Raw genomic sequence first — 13,710 nt, forward strand, 5'->3', positions numbered from 1 at the left:
CTGGGGCGGGAGCCGGTTACCGGCGGTGCGCGAGGAGAGGGGCTGCTGCGGCCTGGGAACGGCCCCGCATCACCCTGAAAACCGCTGCATGAAAACACCCGGGAGATGTCGAGTAGAGTGGGATTCTAAGTATGAAATCGTTTAAGATAATATGTAGTTTGTTTATATAATTGAAACTGACTACACGTTAATTTTCCTTAGTTAAACTATAAACATGAAGAAATTAAAGCTTAAAGAACTGGAAAGCTGTCTTCAACAAGTTGATACTTTTGAAAGTCCAAAACTGCTCCTTGAACAGTATCCAACAAGACCTCATATTGCAGGTAGAGGTTACCTACAGCACTGTTGTCTCTTTTACTAGTTCCTCATCAGAAGTTTAAAATAAATTTTAAGTCTTTCCAATGTATTACCTCCTTTGAAGCCTTTACACTAAAATCAGTTGAGAAATTGTATCCAGCAGGAGTGTAATTAATAATTTTTTAATGATCTGTTAACTTACTTTCATTAGAAGTATACATTAATGTACAATCCAAAAATCAAGTAAATTGATTTAAAAGATAATGTGATAGAAACATCTTAATCCGTAAATGAGAAATCTTAAATGGATTTATTTTATGACACAAAAAACAGTAAGTGTATGTACACTCACCCATACCTTCATTTTTTTCAGTATTTTACATCTTTCTCTCATTTTTCTCTGAATTTAGAAGCATACTTTTTCTACAAACAATACTCACAGCTGTATGTGTAATCTCTCCACCAGAGATCTAGAGTTCTATAACTCATCAGAATGTTTTTGACTTCTCACATATAAATGAAAAATTACAGGCAGTGAGAACATCAGCTTAATTCTGCATGACAAAAAAACATTAGTTCAGCTTCTTAAATGCAGAAGTAGCTTTTCCTGATTAATCAGATGCATATTTGATATTATTGACTTGTGACTTTTTTTCCCCCCCCAGCATGTATGCTTTATACAATTCATAATACTTTTGATGATATTGAAAACAAAACAATTGCAGATTTAGGATGTGGTTGTGGCATGCTCAGCATTGGAAGTGCAATGTTAGGAGCAGGGTAAGTAATACCAAGTTCTGGTTGTATTTTTTTCTGGCATAGAAGTATAAAAAATAAGATTAGAACATAGCAATGCTGAACTAAAGTGATTTTTAGGTATTTAATCTGGTGCATAACAAGGCTATTAAATATGTTTAGAAAGTCAATAACCATTCAAATAGTAGAAGAAATGAACAGTTGCCATGTATCTGGAAGTTCAAATGTTTGCTTTCCCCAAAGTACTAAATGAACACATGAAACCTCCTTCACAATCTTCAAAAGGATATTTGAGAAAGGGCAACAGAGCTACTCCTGGTTTTATCAGCACTGAATTTATAATGTATGCTTGTTATATTTCCTAGGTAAAATAAGTTGTGTACACAGATCCCTTTCAAAACTTTACTATAGAATGTAAACAGCATTTTAGTTTGCAGGAAACTAATATGTGGCACTTTTTTTTTACTAGATTGTGTGTGGGGTTTGACATAGATGCAGATGCACTGGAAATATTTAATAGCAATATTGAAGACTTTGAGCTCACAAACATCAACATGGTTCAGTGTGATGTCAGTTCTTTATCTGACAGCATGCCAGAGACTTTTGACACAGTTATTATGAACCCTCCATTTGGTACCAAGCATAATAAAGGTGGGTAATTCTGAAAGTCAGTTAGAAATGATTAAGAATTTAAATAGCAAGGGAAACACTTTTAATGAAACATCTCCCTCCTTTATTACAATTATCTATTGTAATTATCTAGAGTTTTGTTGATCTGGGATCAGTTTCCTAAATACAGATTAACAACTTCAACTTTGTAACTAACAATCACTGGGTTTCAAAGAAACAAAACTAGTTATTTCATTTCTTTTACTAAAAGCCATTGAGCAGGTTTTAGAAACACTTTCCTATACCTTAATGTATTCAGTGCTGTTTCTCAAATAGCTATTACTCCAGAAAAATTGAAGCATGAAGCAGATCTTTTAAATCCTTTAGTTTAAGCTTGCATTTAACAGTGCTAATAATTTTGTCTTTTTTAGGAATGGATATGATTTTTCTGAAAACTGCTTTACAAATGGCAAAAACTGCTGTATATTCCCTTCACAAAACTTCAACACGGCAGGCAAGTCCTTAATTTTAGTAGGGCGAGCATTAACCAGGCAATGAAATAATAGCTGGTATTAATGATGCCTATAGCTTCAATGTTTTTTTCCCCCTTTATGGGGTATGAAACTTGTTTGGGGTAAATACTAATCATGTCAAACACCTTGATGTATGTGAGATCAGTTAAGTATGTGATCTGATGTTTCAGCTTGATAAAAGCATGAGAGACTTCTTGAGTAAGAGAGGTATAAATGTTTATAAGACAGTGTAGAAACAAGCTTTAAAATTTACCTAATTTATTGTAGCACATTCAAAAGAAAGCAGATGAATGGGAAGTGAAGATGGAAGTCATAGCAGGTATGATTAATCTGTTAAACACCCATTTTGTTGGGGACTAGTATCTAAAACTTTACTAGCCAGTCATAAGAGCCTGAGGTAAATTTGTGATGTAACATTGAAAATGACATTTTTTTAAGCAGCACACCCCTACCCCCCCTTTTTTTTTCCTAATACCTTACTACCTGGCTGGAATACAAGCAGGCACTTGATAAAGCTGAGGAATACACAATCTGTGCAGAATTAGAATTGGATTTCTTCCTGGCCTAGATCTGGCCTTCAAGGAGAAGGTACCTACCTTCCTGCTTCAAAAGATTGTTGCTGAATAACAAAAGCGAAGTGCAGGTCACTTCTCACACACAAAAAAGCATCCTGTCCTTAGAGTCACTGAAATATTTTTCTGACAGTTGTTCAGGTATCTTCCCAATTCTTAAATATCACCAGCTAGATGCTTTAGTCATACAACTCCAGACATGGAAATTCCACAAGTGCTTGAACCACAACTGCATCTCAGCCAGCCACTTACTGTGGTCATCTTAAATGTTCAGTCATAATTTAGTCCAGAGGTCAAAACACAGGGGGAAAGAGGTGGGCAAGAGAAGAAATAAAAGATGATGGGTGTAAGGTCTAAGTCAATTGACTAATAATCATTTAATTGTTACACAAGTATTCTTTGTACTGTTCACAGAACTTAAATATGACCTACCAGCATCATACAAGTTCCATAAGAAGAAATCAGTAAGTATAAAACCTAATATTACAGAAAATGCTGTCTTGCACTGGAAGGTAAATAACATTTACTTAAGAAACTAAGTTTTAGGGCTGTATGTACTGGATGAGGAATGATCACAGGCACTTGAGAGTTCACTATGATGGCATAAAGTTTGATTGCTGTTACTACATTTTATAGTTGAACAGGGAGAGGAATCATTGCGATGCAAATCAAAGCTGTACACAAAGATTAAAGCCAGCACTGCAAGTAGGTGTGAAAAAACTAAGGGTAGCTTCCTTGACTCACCTTTTAATAGTTATTTGCTTGATCCTCTCTGCAACTGGAACTTAGACTGAATTCAGTAATGAAGGCCAAAGTAGGATTTTACAGCTGTAGCATTATTTCAGCTCTGCCCTGCAAGTAACTGCAGCCAGTGAAATCCCTCACACAACCATCTTAAGGGAGGCAGGAGGAAGCTGGGCACTTCACCCCACAACAGAAGATCTAGTCAGAATGCTAATGTATGGAAGCTTAAGCTCACAGGCAAGTTCCTGGGTACTGAATGCTGGCCTAGAAGGCATGTATCCCATTATCATAGGGAAAGTAGTGAGAATCCTGAAGTAGACTGAGCAAGATTTGAAGGCTGTCAGGTATGATGAGTAGAAGTTTTATTCTCTTGGTGACTTGAATTTATATGATGGAAGTCTGTACCCTTCAGCTTTGCTACTTCACAGTTACAACTCTATTACATTAAGATCCAGGCTTCAGTAGTAAATAATTTTAAGTTCTGAATTTATTGGCAGCTGCTATTCAACATAACCACAAGATTACAAAGTCCAGAACCTGTTACACATGTATGAGGTGCCAGAGAAGTTTAGAGAAGCTGACAGTATAAACAAAACTATAAAAATAAAAGTTTTCCAGGGTGGTATGTTAAGAACAAGCATGCTTTTTTTAAAAAAAAAAAAAAAAAAAGGCTGTAACCCAACAAAATGAAGCTTTCCTCTCATTGTAGGTTGACATTGAAGTGGATTTCATTAGATTTTCTGCCAAGAAACTCCTGAACTGAGGCATGTCTTTAACACCTACTGAAAATGGAACAATAAAATGATATTTTTTAAAAATTTTAGTATTACTGATCTCCATCTCCATTTTCTGTTTTCAGTTGTTTTGGTGCAGGTTCTTCTTTTTCCATTTCCTCTAGTGGTCGTTTCTTGGGACTTGCTGGTTCTGCAAGATTGAATAAGTAGTTGTTTATGGTAAATGAAAGCATTCCAGTATTACTTGAAATCTTTTGGAAAAAAAACAATCCCTTCCTACCAAGTAAGTTCAAGAATGAGTCCTAGTTTATCCACAGCCACTGCTATGCTAGAGGGTTTATTTGTTACTGTGACTTAAAGCTTTTAGATGTTCCGAAATACCAACTTCACAGCAGGAGGGTAGGAAGAGTATGAAGGAAAACAATCTAACAAGTAGGTTTCACTGGGTTTTGTTTAAGTAGGTGCCCCATCTACTGAATAGCAAGCTTAGCTCTTCATCTTCTCCAAGCTAAATACCAATATGCAGAACTATTAGTCTTCTCATATCCTCCAGAAAAAAAAATAATCACCACTCAAGAGACTAGGTCTGTACAGCTGTGTAATGTTGCAGACAGTCACCACCTATCTTTCAATGCAGAATGCTTTGAATAACCCTGCTGTACAGCTCAGCTATCTAGTAATTATTTTAATACGCTTTTTGGACAGTTCTGGAAGGCATCAAGCACACAACCCTTAAAAGTTATTTACTGATACTGACAAGAGAACTGAAATACTAAAATATAGGTCCAAATCTGAATCAATAAGAAACACAAGTCTTTCTCCAGATAGCAGCTCAGTGTACTGAAGAAGCTGCATACAGTGCATAGAATGACATACCTGGTTTAGTATTATCATTTTCACCACCTTCTTCATTTTCAAACTTTATTTTCTTGCCCTGAAACTGTACTTTTCCTTTGTGTGAACCTTGAGGCATCTTTCCCCCTCTTCCTTTTCCTTTAATTTTTCGTCCTGTGGGGATATGTCAGGAACTTCGTATCATTTAACTGGCAAGCTCAAAAGAATGCTTTACAGTTAGTGTTTAGTATGCATTCACTATTTAGTTATTTTCACACAGTGCCACTTCTAGGACATTATAAATGCTTAAACCAATAAAAGGAGGACCTTTTGTTTTCTGTTTCAGCAATTCTTGCTGATCTTCCAATATTTTTTTCAGAGCATCTTTCTCTGCATCTCCTTCTAGCACTTCCCATGTCACATCCTTGTTCCGAAGCTGTAAGTTTCCATTATGTGCTGCTTTGGCTTTTTCCAGAGCTTCTTTTGCAACTTCCTTAAATAGGATAATTCCCTTAAAAAGAAAAGGGGCATTTGAGTCTTACTGCATAAACACTCATCTAGAATCACAAACAACATAACCTGTTTGGTACCTCACCAAGTTCATTACTTTTGCATGATGTAAGATGTCTAAAGCAAAACCCTCACTGTCCTAAGAAATAGTCTCAGTTTTGACCTTATCAACCAAGAAGGCTGGAATCTTTAAGTTCTTTTGAAATAATTTAGGGGAATAATTTAATTTTCTAAATATTCTGCAATTCCACCAGTCAAATAATTTCTTACTTCATTACGTAAAAGAACAAGCATTTAATCATTTAGTTTCAAACTTTAATACAGATATCTTAATTCCTTGTCTTAAGATTCTACTGACCTCCTTTGCACCTCTGACAAAATGTATCCATTTGATTTCTCCATGATCAGAGAACACATCATGGAGATCTTCTCTGCATGTCTGATCATCTAGATCACCAGAAAACTTCAAAAGGCATCCTGTCGTGTCTTCCAGAGACTTCTAAATGAAATTAAAAAAACCCACATTTTTGTTGAAGAGACAAGCTTGAATTTTTTTTTTTCCCCCTCAGTCCTAAGACTATTAAAACATGATAGTAATAAATAAGAAATTGAAGTCATATCTCCCTTAGCACCATTAGTAACCCAACCACTACTGCTGCACAGCTTATTTATGCTGATGTCCAAGTCTTGCATAGTGTTCCCCCCTGCCCTTTTTAAATTTTCTTTCCTTATTATGATACATTTATGTGGAACTTAGGACTCCTTTCCTGTAAGACAGTTATGCTCTTCGCATTCTGCAGCAGTTTTCTGAAGGCTGACACCTCAGGTTGAAAATCTGTGTAATACCAATTCCTTACTGGATCCTGTACATTCCACAGAAGAAGGATCATCTCAATGGTGCGTTTAAGATCACTTCTGAACAGGTAAACATATCTAATAAATTCAGGATATAATCCTTTAAACAAAATTAGTCTCTTGACAATAAGATTAAATACCATGACAAAACAAAGTCTTACTGCATGTTAGTTGGAAAAGCTGAAGTGATTTTCCAGAGAAAGCATACATTCTAGAATTTCAAACTCTGAATATCCCACATTAGCCTTACAAAATGCAGCTGCAGGAGCATGTTTGTTACATGTAGATTGAAAATCCATACAAAAGCAAGCATTGAATAGTTATCAGGTATAAAGATATAAGAAACCCATACCATTTCAGCATCTGCTGCTTGTTTCTGTTTTTCTTCTTTTTCCCTATGGAAAAATTAGATTAGTTAAGAGGTTGGTTCAAGTTTGGTCAGGTGAACAAAACCAGAAACTTCAATTGATAATGACTTACTGTTTAGCTCTTGCTTTAGCTTCTACTTTGTTTTGTCTCCTTTCTTCATTCTTCTTTGTACAATACTCCTCCCTTCAATAGAATATATGCTAAGTTAATACCACTTGAAGTATTCCATTATAATTACATTGTAAGACAGCAGTAGCCAAGAAACAGTTGAGATTTTTCAGGGTTGAGATGTCAGTCTTCAAAAGGTACAGCTATTAATACCTGTACAACAGTGTAGACACACTTCTCGGGTCAAGCCAGGTTCACATCTAAATCTACCACTGACCATTCTTAGTTTGTACCTCAGTTAAATGGACTTACTTGAAAAGTATTATCAGCTCTGTGTCTTTGTACTTTTGGTTTGGGATCTCTGTGAACTTCTTAGCAGATTCAACACTATCAAAAACTGCAAATATTGAGCCCTGTTAAGTGGTAAGAGACATTCGGTGTTAGAATAATGGAATAGAATGTTGTCTGGGGGGGGATCCCTGTTCCAAGTTTAACTGTTCATCAAAAGACTTACCTTGAACGTTCTCTGCAATGTTCTCCTCATTTGAATGTTTTCAACTGGACCTTTATCCTCAAGCCATTCTTTGATATCATCAAGAGTTGCATCTAGTGGAAAGCCTTTCTGCAAGATAGCAACAAGCTTCAATTATAAACAACTAGCTGGCTCTTAGAAATTATAACATACCTAGTATGAGTTAATTCAAGCTTTACTTAGATTCTTTTCAGTCAAAGTCATATAGAACAGCACAGGACAGAGGAAGAAGTTTACTTACAACATATACAGATCTGTTTTTAATTGCAGCCTTATACTGGTCATTTAATTCAGGAAGTGGTTTGTTTGGAGATCTTCTGATTTTAGTTTTGTCTTCATTTATTTCCATTAAACCAGTCTTGGATTTTCTTAGTGCTTCTACAATAACACTGAAATCTTTTGAAAGGCGACTTAACCTATTGAGTAAGCAGACACAGGTTATTACAACAGGCAAATGTTAAATCAGCAACAGGAGCTGTAAATGCAGACCAGGAACATTTAGCCCCAAATAGAGATATGTAGCTGAAAGTTACCCTTCCATCCAGTTAGTTGTACTTTATTTTACCTGTTGAATTTGATCATTACTTCTAAAGGTACCCAGCCATCATCTAGTTTGATCTGTTCCTTTAGGAACTTGTCTCTTGGTAGATTGTGATTGCCAAAATAGTACTGCAAAAAAGAAGCAGGGGAGGTGGGGAGAGAGATTTGTCTTTAATGTTCGGTCTTAAATTAAACTCATTTTCATCTGACAATGTACTGCAGTGGATTGAGACAACCAAAATTCATTAATCTGAACAATTAGAAATTCTAAAATTATTCCTTCCTGCTTTAACATGATACTTTTCCAGAGTCAGCTTCAACACAAGCTGTAAAAACAGCACTTCATCCAATAGGATTAATGAGGCAAAGGTAGACTGCAGTTTTGTTTAGGAAAGGCATGAAGCTTATTCTGTTAACATAATTATTAATCAACCTGATTAAGCCCGGCAGAGTCAAAAAGTCAAATTTGTCACCAACAAATTCAGGTTTTAGTCCTTATTTAAGGAATGCATAAGCAAGAATATTGTATTTGTCACACTGAGAAATCATACACATAGACAAGAGTTTTAGGTCTTATTCAAGAAAATACTGTAAGATAGAAAAACTGGGTTTATTTTAGTTTACTATGTTCTCATTTTGATCATGTCCAGCATGGGAAGACAATTTACTTCAAGATAGACAAATTAATTTGCTTACTAGCAGTTATCTAACTGGGGTCAAATACTTGAAGCCATAGGATAAGTTGGACTGTTTCCACCAATATCCTTGTGCTTCAGGAGGTCAGTGCAAGTTTTACAAGACACCCCCCTCTATTATACCTCAAACTCACTACAAGTCTGGATTTGTCAACTATTTTTCCTCAATCTTGTTGGGTTTTTTCTTCACAAATAATGGCTACAGTTCCATATGCTAACAGAGGTTCACATGCAGCTGTATTTTTGTCCTTCAGGAAAGCAGTTTTGTTCTAGATGTTGGTTTAAGTGATGTACTTGTTTTTCCATTGCAGGACAAACCTCCAAGGCTCTAGAGTGAGAGGTAGTTAATCTAAAGTTGGTACATAAGTTTAGTTGTAATTTGTAGCAATAAAATGCAAAGCAGTAAATCATAATAGCAAGTTATGTGATGTGCTAATTAACAGCACAAATTCCCAAGAGGATATTTTTCCCAAAAAACATTGTCATATAGCATTAAAATGCATCTTTCCATTTGCATAGACAGAATAACCTCAATGAACATTGTAATAAATTGTTTAATGATGCATTCACTTGCTACATAGCACCTAAAACGCTAGCAAATTAAACCTTTTGTGTTTTTAAATGGTGGTCTTACAGACAAGTATAACTTCTTAGACTACTATTATGAATTATCTTTAAAGTATTATACCAGTCATAGTCTTGACAGACTTTTGTAAAGAGCTAAAAATTCAAATCTTATCTCCCTATGAAAGTAACTTCCCATTAGACAAGTCTCTACCAACAAATGTCTCCAAAACTACATCTCAGTCCAGATCCCAAACTGTAAATTGAACTTACCTCAATTTGCTGACAGATTTTGCTTTCCAAAATAGACATGTTTTCACCATCTCCATTTTCAGCCATCTTCACCAGCTGTGTTGAAGAGAATATAAAGCAAAGGTACTAAGTATTGAATAGTATTTTCTACAGACTTTAGTGTTACATTGTACTGCAACCTCATCTAAACAAGATAACAGACAAGTTATTTAGGCATATATTTATGCTTGTAAGCCAACTTTGAACATGACTGCAGAACACCAAGGGAAAACTATGAAATGCTGGCACTTTACAACATTATTTGTAATTTATTTTTTTCTATGCACAGTAGGATCCTCAGTTGGTACCTAAAAACAACAAACCTGAGAGCCAACAACATTTGTTCTTTAAATCAAATCCAACCTCTCACCACGAGGCAAAGCATCAGTAACAAAAATTGTTTAATATTCCTAAATAGGTTATCATTAGAAACTTTTCTGAAATTTCTGCCTCCAAATTAATCTTTGAAAGTTTAAGGAACTTACTGGAGGAATGAAAGAAAACATCTGCATTTACTAACACATCCTAAAGATGCCTAGTTTTCCCCTCTGCAAATTTCTCTTCACTGCAGTTTTGCATGAATACCAAATCAAGCATCTTTGATAAGAGGTAAGATGTTTTAACTTGAAAGTAATTTCTTCCCTTAACTGCCATTAAGTGCATAATCCTGATACATCAGATGCAGTCACTACCACATGCACTAGAAGGTTGGTAATCAAGCAGCTACTGGCCAGAAAGTTAACTGGGATCAGAAAACATCTATCTAATTGCTCTTAACATAAGGATAGAGCATGAAGAGTAATCCTTGAGGAAAAATGTAGTTTTACAAAGCTGTCAGAAATCAGTTTGAATTCAGTTTTTAACTATGAAGTACAGATTTCTTATTTCTCCCTCTGGGCACCATCACACTTCTTAAATCCAGCTACAGAAGATGAAGCAGTTTCATGGCCCTCAGTTATGCCAATTCACAGATCAGTGATCGTTAAGACTACCAGTGGAGTACGGGTTTGCACCCGTGTCCTGCATGGTTTATTGGGAAATTTAAGCATGTATATTCTGCTTTTCTGCCACTTCCAGGACAATAACATCTTTCAGAGCATCAAGATGATTGACAACATAGAAGCAGGGAAAACTCCCCTGAGACCCCTTTTCACAGGAAATTATGTTCTTCATCAGAACACCTGCTTGGCAACCCCATTTTTTTATTTCAGTAGTTTAATTTACTAATCACTGTTCAGCCTACTGCAGTTTGCAGTATTCCCATTTCTTCTTCCTGATCTCAAGGCCACATTGCATCTTTTGACTTCTTGTAGTTCTTTTTAATCTAGCCACTTAACAGCCTTGTAGTTTGCATCCAGGTCTCCACTACTGGACTTACACTTGTACCATTCTTTAAAACATAATTTCAGCAAGTGTTAGGTGACAGCTATACTCAGAGTATGATCTGTTTGTCTATAAAGTACTTTACAAAACTCCAGGCCACAAGTACACAAGCTAAGTGTTGCAGTTACTTTAGACATGTCCCACATTAGCAACCCTAACTACAGGAGACTTAATTAGTTTACCACCACATTCAGGTGTTGGCACTATCTTAACACTCCCCTGCTCTGCTGTCCCAAACACTGGACCTGAGAGAGAAACCAGTGTTCTATTTTACATTATACCTAATTCAGTGTAATTTAATGTCAGTCTATGGAGTAGTCTCAGCTTATTCCATTGGATGAACTAATTGACTACATTCCTTGTGTGCTAGTGTAACACCTGATCCAACAGAAAGTTAACCCCCACTGAAGAAAGAGAAGAACAGTTCCATTAGATAAATTATCACTAACTTGATTCAGCTTGTAGAAAACACTAGTGATGGAGCTGTTAGGGCAGGGAGCACAAGAGTAAAACTCAGAAAAACCCTTCTGTGGCAGCAAGAAGTTGTAGCAAGTTAAGTTTGACAAACTATATCCTCAGGGTCAAAAAAGTACTGAATGGCAGCTACTCAAATCTTCATATTCTCAAACCTTAGCTTGGTGATTTATTTAACTCACATTGCAAAGTCTCTTCTCCAGGTGTGGCAGATTATTTTCACCATAAAGCAACATAAGTGAACTATTTTTTATGGGTGCTTTTCACAGAACAGCTCAATTAAGGTCTAAGACAACATACTAATTTGCTAAGAGATGTGAAAAATTTTGCTCTTGCATATTCTGAGGAAAAAAATAATTTTTATTTTAGTCACGTATCCCATTTTAATAAAAATGCATTAACAGTATGTTCTGGAACTCCAGAACTGGTGCCCACCAAAATACAGATTGAGCAGGATACAGGAATTTTCCCTCACCACCTTCCATTTGGTCAGCCAGTCTCAAGTACACTGTTAAGAAAAAGCTGGGTGGAGACAACTGCTTTGTACTCCTCTGTAGTGTGAAATACAGACCAGCTACCAAGGAGGCTCTATCTGTTTGCTCCTTCAGTGGTCTTTGCTGTTTACCTGTCATACTGACTAGTGTATGGATTTCTTGGAGCAAGTTCTCCCTTAATCCAAGCTGTTCTTAAATAAAACTTGGGGCCATTTGGCTGCATGCTGCTCAATCACCAATAGTTCTACCCCAGTTAATGAGGTGAGGATTACACAGAAGCAGCATGTCTGAGACAGTATAGTTAGGAGAGAATCCTTATGTAGAGCTGTTGATGATTTTGTCAATTAAGAGAAACACCCCGCAACCCCCTAATCTGCCCAGAGCAGCCTGGCTCTTCTAGCCTCACCAAAGTCCACACCAGACCGAAATACACAGGACAGCCTTCTTTTTACCACTGGATACCCAAGAATCCATTCAGAAATGCCAGGATAATAGTGTTGTGAAGCATAATGGAAGAACATACACTTTGGTCTTCACCTGGCTTCTGCCAGTTAAAGCCCTTCAGCCCTGTATATCCTTAAATATGCTTTCTTGCACTTCCCCAGCTCTCACAGTGCACCACTCTCCCAGTCTGCCTCACTCCAGAATACCCAGAACCAGCAACTCACTTTCCACACAATAAGGCTCAGATCCAACACTAAGAAAAGATGAAAACCAAAGTTTTCCCTCAGCAGTATTTTCAAGGCAAAACCCAAACTGTACAGAAGTGTAAATCAATGCAACACCTGGGACAAGGCCTTCAGATTAAGTTTGCACCTGGAAGTTTTTCTAAAAATCACCTGTTCAGCTGCAAATAACAACAAGCTGAAGGCAAGACTGAGAAAGACTCAAGCTTGCAGTATGGTGAATTCAGTTCAGACACTGAATCGAGCTCTAACCTATTTAGAAGAGCAGAAGCAGCCTTCTAATTTAAGGGAAATTCTAATCTTGCTCCGCGTGCTCACTTCAGTCTCTAGCTCAGTCATTTGGCACAAGTTGGCCTTCTGGATCCAGCTTCCAGATCAGTAGTTTTCAGCTGCTGTGCAGCAATAAATATTGATAAAAAGCTCACTCCACTGAACAACGATCGCGGTCTGAACAACATGCGGAATACTACATCAGATTTTACCTTCAGTGCTTTCTTAGCAGACCACACTGACTTGTTCCTCCTGTGTGCCAACAGTGTGTATCAGTAGCACTCAAAATGAAAACAAGTTAAAATAATGCAAGTCGGCGTGAGATGTAAATTAAAAATGGAAAATGACAGTCAAGCCCTTTAACCAGAACAATTTGATCCCACTCTGTATTAGGTAGATCTCTCCAGTGCATTTTCATCTTACCAGCCATTTAGTTTCAATGTCTGGACAAAGCTTAGTTGCAGGCTGCTTTTACTGTTACCAGAAGAGAGTGAAAAGCTTCATTTTAAAAAAATAAGTTTCCCCAGTAAAGTAACATGGAACTGTTACTCATGCAGTGCATTGTTCGGGAACCCGTCTGTAAGAGGTCTGAGCCTTCTGACCAGATTCTTATGTCAAATGACAGCTTTTTATTTAAGGAAAGGATTAACTGCCACCACTCATTATGACAGCTGTTAGTTCCACCGTTGGTTTTTGACTAGACTCGGTGCACCAGAAGCAGGAATGTCTCAGGAAAGTACTGAGGTGACGGGACTTACCCGTCCGTGACTCCTGAACCTTACCCGTGCGTGCCAGGAGCCCACGGGCTGGCTCTAGGACGCGCTGATATTGCCATAGCGGCAACCCGGGCCTCCTCCGGC

General features: G+C 37.0%; 2 protein-coding genes across 10 annotated transcripts in view; one reads left to right on the plus strand and one right to left on the minus strand.

The window, feature by feature from the left end:
* The first annotated feature begins 118 nt into the window (after positions 1 to 118).
* METTL5 (methyltransferase like 5) lies at positions 119 to 4,328 on the plus strand. 3 transcript variants are annotated; one of them, XM_026852128.1, is made up of 7 exons: positions 119 to 323; positions 963 to 1,077; positions 1,523 to 1,704; positions 2,094 to 2,176; positions 2,463 to 2,514; positions 3,182 to 3,231; positions 4,221 to 4,328. In XM_026852128.1, exons 1-7 carry the CDS (start codon positions 215 to 217, stop codon positions 4,272 to 4,274), a joined length of 645 nt encoding a protein of 214 aa, XP_026707929.1. In that variant the 5' UTR covers positions 119 to 214; the 3' UTR covers positions 4,275 to 4,328. The 3 variants fall into 3 exon arrangements, with proteins under 3 accessions (XP_026707929.1, XP_026707928.1, XP_026707930.1); XM_026852127.1 differs by lacking the exon at positions 4,221 to 4,328 and adding an exon at positions 3,362 to 3,381 and having other exon boundaries at positions 3,182 to 3,295; XM_026852129.1 differs by lacking the exon at positions 3,182 to 3,231 and having other exon boundaries at positions 4,221 to 4,276.
* SSB (Sjogren syndrome antigen B) overlaps positions 4,168 to 13,710 on the minus strand; it is a 32,205-nt gene continuing 22,662 nt past the window's right edge. For 2 of the 7 annotated variants that reach the window (XM_026852118.1, XM_026852115.1), the window contains 11 exons: positions 9,526 to 9,600; positions 8,019 to 8,122; positions 7,695 to 7,869; positions 7,436 to 7,543; positions 7,234 to 7,334; positions 6,925 to 6,996; positions 6,797 to 6,839; positions 5,948 to 6,088; positions 5,407 to 5,590; positions 5,122 to 5,253; positions 4,168 to 4,435 (listed from right to left, as the gene is read on the minus strand). In XM_026852118.1, coding sequence (XP_026707919.1) covers positions 4,338 to 4,435; positions 5,122 to 5,253; positions 5,407 to 5,590; positions 5,948 to 6,088; positions 6,797 to 6,839; positions 6,925 to 6,996; positions 7,234 to 7,334; positions 7,436 to 7,543; positions 7,695 to 7,869; positions 8,019 to 8,122; positions 9,526 to 9,591 — 1,224 coding nt within the window. In that variant the 5' untranslated portion in view covers positions 9,592 to 9,600 and the 3' untranslated portion in view covers positions 4,168 to 4,337. Of the gene's footprint in view, positions 4,436 to 5,121; positions 5,254 to 5,406; positions 5,591 to 5,947; positions 6,089 to 6,796; positions 6,840 to 6,924; positions 6,997 to 7,233; positions 7,335 to 7,435; positions 7,544 to 7,694; positions 7,870 to 8,018; positions 8,123 to 9,525; positions 9,601 to 12,417; positions 13,207 to 13,632; positions 13,655 to 13,710 lie in introns of those variants that run through there. The other 5 variants (XM_026852119.1, XM_026852116.1, XM_026852121.1 and 2 more) reach the window with 5 other exon arrangements.

Source organism: Athene cunicularia (assembly GCF_003259725.1).
Source record: "Athene cunicularia isolate RWA chromosome 7 unlocalized genomic scaffold, athCun1 chr7_part1, whole genome shotgun sequence".
Lineage (NCBI taxonomy): Eukaryota > Metazoa > Chordata > Aves > Strigiformes > Strigidae > Athene > Athene cunicularia.

What these genes read in the sequence shown, in the direction of transcription:
- METTL5 (XM_026852127.1), top strand. Translation starts at nt 215, where the DNA reads ATGAAGAAATTAAAGCTTAAAGAACTGGAAAGCTGTCTTCAACAAGTT. An exon ending in AACAAGACCTCATATTGCAG is followed by an intron (nt 324 to 962) that starts GTAGAGGTTACC and finishes TTCCCCCCCCAG; the next exon opens with CATGTATGCTTTATACAATT. An exon ending in AGTGCAATGTTAGGAGCAGG is followed by an intron (nt 1,078 to 1,522) that starts GTAAGTAATACC and finishes TTTTTTTACTAG; the next exon opens with ATTGTGTGTGGGGTTTGACA.